General features: G+C 42.2%; 1 protein-coding gene across 1 annotated transcript; it reads right to left on the bottom strand.

Annotated features, from left to right (window-relative positions):
• Positions 1-4,199: 4,199 nt before the first annotated feature.
• Positions 4,200-11,663, bottom strand: LOC123165703 (uncharacterized). Its single transcript, XM_044583398.1, has 4 exons — positions 11,381-11,663; positions 5,859-11,276; positions 4,785-4,992; positions 4,200-4,654 (listed from the first exon to the last, which is right to left on the bottom strand). Exons 1-4 carry the CDS (start codon positions 11,537-11,539, stop codon positions 4,551-4,553), a joined length of 5,889 nt encoding a protein of 1,962 aa, XP_044439333.1. The 5' UTR covers positions 11,540-11,663; the 3' UTR covers positions 4,200-4,550.
• Between the last annotated feature and the right edge of the window lie 1,348 nt (positions 11,664-13,011).

Raw genomic sequence — 13,011 nt, 5'->3', positions numbered from 1 at the left:
GAGCCTGTGTTTACAAGAGCGCAACCTTGCTGGCGAGTGCTCGGGAGGTGCAGCTAAGCTATTGTAAATGGGCAGGGTCTCGTCCTTTGTAAAGGTTGTCATGGCCCTCCTTTTATAGGCGAAAGGAGTTAGCACCGTGGAAAAATGGTAATTACAGGGGGTGAATAGTGGCTACAGTGCTATCATACCTAAGCCTGATGATATAGGACAAAAGTATTAAATGCATTGTTAGGTGTCAAGCTGAGGTGAATACCGGCAAGGGAGTACCGCTTCACCTGTACCGTCGGCCCATCTACCTTTTATTATCGCGACACGCCTTCTGGACAGGTGTCAATGAAGTCGATCTTCAGGTGGCGAACTGACACGTGCCCGACAAGCTTCACCTTCCTGCGCGCCCGCCACCTATTGGCAAGATCCTGATAGGCTGTCGAGGTGGACCGGTGGAGGGAGCTTGCTGGTCCCATGTTTGCCGGCCTTGAGCTTGCTAGCTTGGTGCTCGCCGGCAACATGGATCTTGATCTTCAGTACTTTGTTAGTACTTCTCGATGGCCTGCCTGGAGGTCTTCTTCATGGTTTTATCTACCAAGCCTTTAGTGCCTTGGGATAAATCCATGCCCGCCAAGTCCTTCCCGACAGGGGAGGCTGCAACCGTCTGTGCGTAGACAGGGGAGTAAACACCTGAAGTTTACTACATCGACAGCAGTGGTTTGGGCAAGGTTATGGACGTCATATTCTTTACTCTGAGCCTTCTTAATTAGGCAATTTGGATTCTTACCTATCTAAGGTTTATTCGCTTCTGTTGTATATCTAGGTCGGAACATCCTTGTTGTATGAGTTGTTGTATATATGTTGTTATACTTGTTGATTATTTCATTGTCTGTGTTGTGATATTGAAAGGGTCGAGATGGACCTAGATGAGAGGGGGTGAATAGGTACGATTATAAATTTTAATTATTACTTAGAAATTTTAGGCAATTTTCAGAATATGAAAGTGAGCCTAACAATTGCAAAAGTGATTCTAGTGTTAGCTAATCAAACAACTAGTATCAAGGTAAGCAACCACAATATGACATAACAAGTAAGACGAAGCACAATTAACCACAAGTAAGGAGTTAGGGTTAGGGATATTCCGTACTAGGATGTGTCCCATGTTCACTTTGGAAGGAAGCTAGTCACTGTTGGAGGGATGAGTGTTACCACTAAGGCACGCCAACACCACAAAGGCTCACCCTATTCTCCTTGAGTTATCACAACGAATGTGATTTTCAACCACTAATGGTAGACATTGAGGCAGCCTCCAAACCTTCACAAAGTTTTCGGAGAGAATCACAACAACCAATTACTCACCGGAGCACTCCTATCGCCTAGGGGTCTCCAACCTCCAAGAGGAACAATATAAATGGGGAAAAGTTCAAGACTTGCTCAAATCATGAATTCCTTTGGTCAAGAGGGGGGGGGGGGTAGATCTAGACTTGGTAGAAAATCTCTCAAGAACTCTCACAAATCTCTTCGGGGTCTAAGATTTGGTGAAAGAGGGATAGAGAGGGGGCACTTGTGTTCTTGGGGGCGATTTGAAGTGAAGTGGTCAACACTCTACCGGAGTGGTAGAGGGGTATATGTAGAGTGGCCCAAAACTAGTCGTTCTTCTGTATGTGACAACGCCAGGCCAGACATCCGGCATAGGAAGGATGGGTCGGGCATCCGATGGAATGCCAGACATCCGGTATTTGTTGGTACTTTGAATAGACGGTCCCGAACGTTCGACAGGAGGCCAGACATCTGGGGAAATTGCTAGAATGCTACTGGACGCATTGCAGGATTTTCTGGCAAGGGTCCCCACATCCGGAGCATGGACGTTGGCTCGGACATCCGGCCAGGGGCAGAATATGTGAGATGACTTGGCATGATAAAATGTAAGTTGTGGCATATATGGCAAGGGGTATTTTGGTGAATATTAGGAGTGGCATATTTGTCTATCTAGGTAAATGGATGGTGGAATATTTGCAAGGAAATCATGAGCTTGACTAAATCTTTTACTGACCCTATTGATTCCCTTTTAATAGTGCAGGGTCCATTTGTTTCTTCTTTCTTAAATCATATCCATTTCATCAGTCCATAATCCCATAATCCACACACATTGTTTCACGGGGACTAAAACTTTATATATATATATAATATATATATAGGGAAAATCCATCCTACCACCCGGCGGTAGTTACCCCACATGTTTCATATACTATCATGAAGTATTATATATATTACTTTATCATTCTAAATATGTTCATATAATATATTTAAAATATTTCAAAGCAAGTTTCATGGAAAAAAATCATATGAGCTCATAGTTTTGTTATATTCACGAAATACGTATATATTTGTACGTAAAAAAAGTATATTCAAAATATGGTACATACTACCTAAAAAGTAGTATATATACTATCTAAATATTGTTATATACTACTCCCTCTGTAAACAAATATACTATTTTAGTGATCTAAACGCTCTTATATTAGTTTACGGAGGGAGTACATACTACGCATACAAATGTTTCCTACAAGCAATGATAGTTACCACCACTTTCGTTTTGTATGTTGTATGTAGTATTTGTCAAAACCGAGAGTATGTACGTGTAGTATGTAGTATATAACAATGATTAGGTAGTATATATACTAATTTTTAGGTAGTATATACCATGTTTTGAGTATGCTCTTTTTTACGTACAAATATGTACGTATTTCACAAATATAACAAAAACTATGGGTTCATATGCAATTTTCTCATGTAACTTGCTTTGAAATATCTTAGATATAATACATGAACATATTTAAAATAATAAAATAGTAAATAGTATCACATGGTAGTATATGAGATATGTGGGGTAACTACCACCCGGTGGTAGTTACCCCACATATCTCATATATTACCATGTGATACTATATTTACTATATATATATATATATATATATATATATATATATATATATATATATATATATATATATATATATATACTTATAAAAAATGATTAGTCCCGGCAATGGCAATGGGGAGGAGCAAAGGCGCGGGACGACCGAGCCAGCACAAATGAGAGGTGAAGGAGGCGGCATGGGTGGGGGGAGGTGTGATGTCGCGTCGGCTTTGACTAGTGGGGGTTGGGAAACATCCTTCCTGTGAGAGATGAAAGTTTTAGGGCAAGAGTTAGAGCATGGCTAATAGTATAGCCAGTTACCATGTCATGTAAAGCTATCACTTATAATCACTTGTATAATAAGGTTGACTATAGGGTTGTCTATAAGATTAGTGTTTTTTAACACTTTTTTCTTTCTCTTTCTTCATATATTTATTGTATTTTTCTAGGAGCACGTGTAGAGGCAAACTGTTTCACGAGAGCTCACTTCTCTTACTTTTTCATGTCTCTTTTCTTCACATAGGTAAAAGTACCATGTGAGAGGGTTATAAGCTTGCTATTATACTTGCTCTTAGTAGTCCCCAAATATGGAGATAAGTGTGGGTATTTTTGGAGCGCTATACAGAATTTGCTAGTGGTGTTTTCCCCTAGATTGGCAGTTTTTAGGTGTTACAACCCTTTTAAAAGAGGCTGCTAGAGTAGTAGAGTTGCTCTTATCTGATTTATATAATTTACCCCAACAGTTGGATGGCACTTACTCAGTTATCTTAGTTCGTGTGGCCATTGTGTAAAAAATGATAAACACATGGGCAATAATTACCACAACCAAAACTACACATAGGTGAATGGTTTTGAGACCAGACGGAGTGTCTTCTAACAACAGGTCTGAATGCAAGCTTGGAAACAGTAAATTCAGACCATAGCAAGCGCGAATAATAATACGCGCTCACCATATTATCGCTTGTTCTTTCCTAAGTTGGTAACACTGGTTTCTCTCGCTTGCCAGAGTGACATGACCATCACTGATGGCACCATCCCTGATCACCCTAAGATATAGAGAATGATTTGGTCAGGGGATTCAAAGATGTATTTGTGGAATTCTTCAAGCAGCAGCTGCCCAATATAGGTTACACGACAAAGCTCAGAAGCGTGGAGATTAACATGTACTCCCTCCGTCCCATAATATAAGAGCGTTTTTGACACTAGTGCGGACGGAGGGAGTAGCACTCAGCTGCTGCTTCCCTGGGCGACGTGGTATACAAGAAGATACAGATGCCATGTGCCCTCCAAATATCAGAATCAGATCGAATGCGTTTCAAAGGAAAAGTCGTGCCAGATTTGATACAAGATATGTTCCCAAATATCAGAATCTTGCCCTATTTATGTGCGCGAGGTTGGACCATGTTCAGAAGGGTGGAAACCCTTGATAGAGTACATGCATGCAAGCATACATAAATATACATGCATGAACGGTACGTGACATGTTAGCTGACTAAACGATTTCATTTATGAACCATAGCAGCAGATTAAACTCAGGGCGACCGTCTCCACTGTAAACGGGTCGATTTTACTGAACCTGTTGCCACTATATGAACCATAGCAAAAGACTTTACCAGCCACAGAGATACAATCTACACACTGATTACATGGTGAGGAAGTTGCTTTGAGCAAGCCCAGGATACAGGAGTGTCGTAATCTGAGCAAGTGACCTGACCAATGGTTTCAAACTGGAATGTTTCTCCAAAGCTGCCAACCAAGAAAACAAGAGAGAAGATGAGACGAACTGCATAAGCACTGTTGAATAAATAAATTAAGTGGGCCACTAAGGATGGTTGCTGCTGGAAACCACATCTTAAAATAGTACAAGAAGCGTTACCGTGAAGCATCGCCTTAATTCCCTTGGAGAAATCTTCAAACCGGCCCAGCACTGGCCTGATGCCGCATGACTGGGACACGCACAGTTCCATGTAGAGTGATGCCTCGAGGGTCACCAACAGAAGACGGCATACCCTATCGGTCTCCCCGCTGAGGGCGCTCGATCCATTTGCCCCCAGTACTTCGGTAACGATAGAAACCACTTGATCCTGGAAAGAGTAACGGAAACTGTGATCAGGAAAAGGTGCACTCACGCAAAAAGAAAAGGTTTTCACATTCCTTGTGTATATTTGATCATGGCACGTAGAATTTTATACCACTCGTATCTGAGCTAGATTTTAAGCAGTGATGATGTTCCATCCATCAATGTTTGTCATCAGACCCAGAGATGTCTGGCAGGATTGCACCTTTGGGATTGAGTTCCAAGTAGTGGATTCTATAATTATTACCAAAAATGCATTACTTCCTAGTTTTCCCATACTCCAGAGCAATACCCTGTCGTTTAAAGTTTGCTTTATCACTCAGCACTAAATTTGTTTAACTGAACTGGTTAGTGGTTTTAATAACACCTTATTCGATGCCATTGGAAGCTAAGACTAGAGCAACAATTAGTTCTCAAATTAACTTTGACTCTTCCATTCCCCAAAATTATAATGTCTACACCTCAAATTAATAAGATTGAAGTCAAGTCAATACTGCACCAAGCTATATGAAATGCATTAGCTACTTGTTTATAAATGAAGTATACCCCATTAATCATTCCCTGCAACTTCTACAAATCTTTCTAAGCCTTGGCACTGAGGAAGGTTTCGTGAATTTGCAATGAAATTTACTGACATGAGGCACCACACATAGCAACTTAGAAAGACTTAAAGGGCTAAGCTAGAATAGTGGAATAAGGTTATCACCAGATTTCATGATACCAAGTTTAGATGTATATCTTATACAGCTTTTTTTTCCTTCAGGGTCTAGATGTATCTTATACAACTATACGCTAACAAAAACATGCATGCAACAAATATACACAATAGTTTTAATTCGAACAGTAAGGGCCTAGAGCAATATCAATAGTTACCTGCAGACCATGAAGAATATCTGGCATGGGAAGTTCAGGAAAATGTGCAAGATCAACAAATTCTAATTCTCCTGCCCTTTTTACTGCCTCTTTGGCTTGACTGCACAGGAATTTCATAATAAGGAAAGCTATTCTGTAAATCTGCACAGCTACCATCTCGGTAAAACGAGTCTGTTTCACAGAACCAGAATCTCCACTATTTTTGTCTCTGATCACCAGAGATAATGCTGCATTGGAAGGAGCAGAAATAGCTGCAGTGGAAAGAGAACTGCTTGCAGCAAATCTGAACCATCCATGTTTGCTCCTGATGAGTGGTGGATCTTCATGAAGCACCACTTCTTCCTTAGCAATAGGAGGACAACAAAATGATGGGTTCCAGTTTGGTGAATCGCCAGTCCTTGCACTTCCTCTGCTAATAAAAGCAAGCAGGTGGATAATAATCTCTCTTAATTCTGAATCTACTTGCATCATACCAGTGTCCCGTGGAAAATGATATTTTGCTAAAACACATAGAAGTGAGAGGATATTCTCAGTTAAACTCAGAGCTGAAAGTGATGTCTGCGACTGTTGCAACACCGCCCTTTTCTTGTTCTGATGTGTATTAACACTTTGCGCAGATAGATAAGAGGACATCAGCGGAACTTGTCCTGCAAGGAAGCTGACAGTCCCGTTCGCAACACTGCTACGAGAAACATCATCATCCATACAATGGTTGAGAGAGGCGACTATAGCAAGAGCCAAACTCCACATATGCACATCCTTCGCTTGGCTGCTCAAAGAATTTCTGAAACAGGAGTCATCCAGAGATAACTTACTTAGAAGTACCTTCAAGAAAGCAAAAATATTTGCAGACTGAAGCATTTTAGCACCTTCCTTTGTCCGCCCCAAGGTCAAGAGGAAATTCAAAATTACTTGAGTAGACAATATTGCACCATTCTGACATTTATGCAGTATAGCCTGGAGACGGAAATGCTTTTGTAGAATTGGCAACCATACATTGGGGGGTATAAAGCCCTTCAATAGTAAGTCCATTGATCCAACAGCAAGATCAGAATATTCCCTATTCTCAGCCAATTTGCAGAGTACAGGTAACAACCTCATACTTATAATGGATGATTCACCAAACAGATTAGCATCACCTGATCCATCTTTCATGTCATCCTTACCATAAATGAATTCAAATAAAGACAGAATCAGAACAAGGAGGGACTTCACTGGTTTCTTAAGAGCAGGACTTGATGGCACGAGATCAACTAAAAATGATGTGCTGGCACCTGAGGTTCTCATAAGAAGTACAATAACTGGATAGAGATGAACATAGCTCTTGGTTTGCTTAGCTTGGTGAAATAAGAACCTGGTAAGTGTAAGCAGTAAGTCCACTTGCCCAGACAATAGGGGAAACAAAACCTCATTCGTATCAACTTCAGGAAATAGAGAATCAACAGTTGACTGCAAATATTTGCATGCACATCTAATTGCTGATTCCATAGCTGTTGCAGAAATCCCTCCATCAGGTAAGGTGAGTTCATTACTGGAACTTGTTCCAGTGTAGACAGATAGAAATGTTATGAAGGACCTTAATGTACAAAGCTTTGCATCAGCATGACGCTTCATCAGATTTGCTTTATGCATAATATCCAGCATTTTTTCAGCTACTTCTTTGCAGGGTTTCCAATCTGAATGATTCCAAAGTTTAACTCCAAGATCATCACGAGTGTGTGCAACATCAAACAAAACATTGCCACTGACTGCTGGGAAGGCGCTATGTGGTTGCTCTGTAGCATTGCATTCAAAAAACTTAAACTCCAGAAGGAAACACAAGAGCTCCTGAAAGGGACCAGGAGTAATCTGACGACCCTCGAGTTCTCCATGTATATGATAGTAAAGATCATTGATTACCAAACTGGTAAGTTCTTGCTCACCACTGTAGCCATGCAGGGCATACTGTGATAGCAGAGCTATGAATGCACGGTGTTGTAATAATTTGCTAGAGATTAGCTGAATCTTCTTCACTGCCGACAAAGACAAGCTGGCAGTATCACCAGTGGACAACTTCGTTATCAGACGGATGATGCAAACGCATGAAGCTACCTTGGCACGATGAAAAAGCTCCTTCTGGTATCCGTTGCTTGACAAATGATTGATAAAATCTTCCAAGAGAGCACTATCAAACCATTTGCAAACTGCGTTGCTTGGAGAAGATGCAGAAGGTTCTTTTTGCCCCGTTGTACCATCTGCTACAGGATTAGAAGTTTTTGCTTCCACAAGTAATCTCCCTTTCAAGAACAACTCATGTGACATGATCTTGAAAATTTTAGCCTGGCAATTATACCTCGAAGAAACTTTCTCATCAACAGTGTCAACAGGGCAATGATCAAAGGTGCCACGAATACAACGTGACAAGCTCTCCCAGAACGTTCTAGAGCTTCGCAGCTTATCTAATATGCATATGAATTGCACACCACTTTCCCATAATGCCTCGAGTAGGTCAAGGATGCTAAGTAACAGAGAAGGAGAACTATTCATAAACTCGGTCGAATTTTCAATGTATCCCAACATTTGCTCAACAAGTCTCGAATTACTTCTTGAACTGTTGAGGGTAGAAGAACCATTGGTCTGAGAATTTGCAGAATTACTATGATCAGCTTGTATCATTGCATTCTCCTCTGTCAGTGAAACAAAAAGAGCAGGCTGATAGCGAGCAACAGAAGTCAGAAGGCTGAATATAGCCACGATCAAACAATTATTAGTATCATCTTCCTTGTTAAGAATTTGGGAAATACTTGCTTGCAATCTACATATCTCTGAACCATCAACAAGAAAGCTACCATTTTCCATGAGTTGAGGTTGGACTCTGTGGGCAGTGAAGCACAATACTGATAATGCTCTAGCTGCACTAACTTGTAAAGCAGAATTCTGAAAGGACATAGACAATATTGTAGCTGTGATGAAAGGTAAGGGCTTCAATGAAGATGACAAAACCAAAGTAACAAAAGGTGCAACTGGCATCAAGTCCTCTGGTAAGTTGGACAGCATGAAAAATATAATATCAAGTCCACAGCAAAGAACAAGTTGTATATCTTCAATATCTTCAACACCATTACTGAAGCTGCCACGCGATTCCAATAATTGCATGGACGTGCACACAGCATGCCAAAGAACACTGTGAATAGAAGAATCATATAGTAGCATTTGCCAAATGATGCCACCAAGCTTTGACAAGAATGGTTTGACTTGAATACAGCTCTTCACCAATTCAAACACCTTCAAGGTTGTCTTCCAGCGACTATACTTCTTGTGTTTCCAGTTCATATGATTGACCATGATGTATTGAATTGAAAAAACAATGAACGGTGATATCATGTCATCAGCGGCGGCTCCTTTCCGCAAAACCTGAATGGCAAAATCAAGCAATGAAGTGGTAAGTGATGAACAGTCTCCATTTTCCTCAGAGGCGGCAAAAAGCATTCTAGCTAGTGCACCAGAAAGTAGCCAATCACTTGAGGGGTCATTTAATCGTGAGCTGAAGATGCCGCATTCTAACGCCACGTCGAACACACGGTATGGAACACACTTCAGAAATTCTGATAACATGCTGAAGGTTTTTGACATTATGCTGGCATTATTACCATCTTGCTCATATTTGAAAATTGATGAGCAAAGGATTTTAACAACATCAATCCTGATATATTCTCCAATTTGGCCCAAACTCTTTGATTTTTGAACAGCAAGTGACTTGTCAGCATGCAGCAAAGCAGAGCACAGATCCTGATTTGATGATACCATCTGATACAGTAAGTCCATTATATCGCAGGCTTCCACATAATTGCATGAATATAGATCTTGTGCTAAAGTGAGGAGCAAAATGAAAACGCCTGAATGTGGGAACTCCCAACGGACTAATGCAGCATTGTCTTCAAGACTTCTCAAAATGTAACCACGTGTTCCACGGGGTAATGTAATGCCTTCCATACCAGGAATGCTGATTGGATGATGAATTTCAATTTGATCACAGTAGTTCAGACTATCAGGGACACTGCCAGGGGTTGCATACAGTGTTGTTAGCCCATTCATCCTCTCCAGGTAATTATATACACATTGAGCAGGCCATGTCCCATAAGAAACAGCTGATAAGAAGCGAAGCAGATCTGTTATTTGGAAAGGATACTCTTTCTCCACCATTTGAAGAACAGATCTGATTGGACCATCAACACAACTATCTTTGTCCCAGAATTGCATACATAGTGATTCCTCTCCACCATAAACTTCGCATATAATATTCAGTATCACACCAAGAGAACTGTCTTCTGTCTGATAAGATATCTCATATGAAGCAATGAAAGCTGAAATGAAAGATCTCAGTACAGCACGAAAACCAGAAACAGGACCATCTGACTCCCTGAAGATGCTTGAGCAAAGAACTCCAAGTAAATAATTGAAGGGTGCAAGCTCAAAAGCCCGCTGGGCATAAGATGCATGATCAATTTCCAAGTTGGCATTATTTCCTGGAAGAGACAGGAGCAGGCAGTGAAAAACTGCCCAAGCAAGAAGTAGTGGTCCTGATTCCACTTCAAATTCAGGCAATCTTGATACTTCAATATCCATCTCAAGAATTTCAGCAACAGAATACTGGGAATACCCTCCACTGAAAGAGACTTCGTCATGAACCATTCGGAGGAGATTTTCGAGGTCCAAAGTCTCGATGAGAATAAGGAGTAGCTGAGCTTTAGCATAATGAAATGATCTCTTTGCTTCAGCAGACACAGCAAATTTTCCAACATCATAAGAGCCAGAGAGCATATCCCTAAACAGCGAGCACAGAGCTATCCACAGCCCACCATTGCACCTTGAGAAGTTATCACAGATAGCAAGAAACAGAATGTCCAGGATCAGGTTAATCTCAATCAAGCTTTCTTCCAGCCAAGAAACCGTCAAATCAGCTGCTGATTTCACCGAAAATGCAGCCGCAAGGGAATCTTTAATGATGGACAGCAATCTCCGCTCCATCTCGTCACTGCCTAACAGCGAGGCCTCTTGCTTTATGGCGTCGGATGAATCAGAATCATCATCTGTGCATGTGGCATGAACAAAGATTCTCCGAATGCACTTGAGCAGGCACTGACGCTCAAGGTAGTATTGCAGAGACACCCGCCGAAGGAGCTCCTGAGGGTCAGCGTCACGGGTCGTTGGGGCGCTCTCTGAAGACCGTTTCACCAGGATGTACGACTGCACCTCGTCCAGGTCGAGGGACTTGCTCGCGCGGAGCGCGGCCTCCTTGAGGTCGGGCTTGACGGCCAGGCGGTGCTCCCCGACGGCGACCTGGCCGGCGTCGAGCGCGGCCCTCGAGGCGCCGTTCGGCTTCCCGAACATCGAGACCGCCCCGCGGAGCCACTCGTGGTGGCCCTTAATCCGCTCCGCCTGCAGCACGGGTGGGAGCCAGCGAGTTAGTCGCGACCGCGAGTGTTTGCGGGGCGAGGAGGATGGGGGGAAGGGGACGGGGGAAATGGGTACGGGGGGCTTACGAGGGCGTCGGAGACGGCGGCGGAGGGGGAGGCGGCGGCGCGGTCGAGGTCGTCGCAGAGGGCGACGAAGGGGTCCCACCACAGCGAGGCGGACACGGTCTTGGTGCCAGCGCCGCCCCCGGCGCCGGAGGTCGATGCGGGGGCGCCGCCGCTCGCCATGGCCGGTGGGCGGTGGTGGCGCGGAAACCCTAGGTTCGAGATCCCGACCTCGCCGGTGCGTTTTGAGTGGGAAGAGCAAAAACCCAAAACCCTATTAACGACTCACCGTGTGTCCAAAACAAATGGAGCATATTACGAAAATTAAGTGCAGCCGCTTCAGAGAGGTTTTTTGTTCAGATATTGTATACACGAGTAGTACAAACAGATGCACGAGCAGTACATGGAATTTAGAAAAAAGCTACCCCCAAGTGCCCTGTAAGATTACAAGTGTATGATAGACATCGTGGTTTGCATCCCCATGATTTCGAGACTTCTGCCGTACATGCTGAAATTGGTACTCGGTTCTTGCACGATGCTCGCTGTCGTTGTTTGACTAGGCATGAAGGTAGACATCCCGTATATGTTGGATTAGACATACTTCAAGAGCAACCCCCTGTTTAACAGCTAGAATATGATTTCTTGACGCATCCTATTCCTAGACGATATCATCTTTGTTGTTCACTGAGTGTCTCATGGCATTCGACGACTTTGTAATCGTGTTCAATTCCATGTTTTGTTGTTGTCATGGATAATAGATAGTGTATGTGAGTTGGTGGGTTTGTTACACCGAAGTCTTATACTTATAGATAGGTTATTGTGTACATGGATGGGGTGCTTTAAGATTTTATTGTCTCACCAACCATCCATACAATTATTTTATCATGCGAGCGATAAACATATATAAGGGCTAGAAAGACTTCACAACATGTTGAAATATACATTGTTTTTTTTAGTCTAACATATGCGTCATATTTCATATATGTTGTATTTGGCCTCACTTTGGCAAGCTAGGTTAGCTATTCAAACATCAAACACATGTAACATATGAATGTTTGTATTTCTATTTACATATTCTTGTCCATTCAACTTTTGTTGCTATAAAATATATGTATATCCATGAATAAGAACAAGATTACTTTGTTGAGACAAAAGATATATGATGACATACAATGCAACTTGTGCTATCGTCGATTCCATATGTCTCCTTGTAACCATGTATATACTTCTGGTTAAGATGAAAACATGCAAAATTTTGTAACAATGTTGTTTTATTATGCATCAAAATGACGATGCGGTTCAAGTTTTCTTATTCACACACAAATGAAAAGAGCCATGTTCGCACTTATGCTTTCTCCCATGACTAGGACAAGTATTCTATCTAAAATCATTGAACATATAAACCCTCCTAGAGTACCCGCCTAACCAGAGCAATTGCTTCGCGCGTTCAATCTGGTTCATCCAATGCGCGTCCGTGTAAAGTTATCAGTACTTTTCAGCTGTCTGTCAAAGATCCTGCCATTGGTTTTACCTCACGCCATGGATTTGGGTTTTTTGGTGGATGACGCATGGGCCAGGCAAATGAGTGGGACCAGCGGCGCAGTGTGCCGTGCGTGCGTTGTCCGTGTGAGAAATACAGACCGTCTTCTGTGGTA

The sequence above is a fragment of the Triticum aestivum genome, chromosome 7D (assembly GCF_018294505.1).
Source record: "Triticum aestivum cultivar Chinese Spring chromosome 7D, IWGSC CS RefSeq v2.1, whole genome shotgun sequence".
In the NCBI taxonomy this organism is placed as follows: Eukaryota; Viridiplantae; Streptophyta; class Magnoliopsida; order Poales; family Poaceae; genus Triticum; species Triticum aestivum.
The sequence above is the reverse complement of the archived record's forward strand: the minus strand, read 5'-3'. Positions and strand labels throughout refer to the sequence as shown.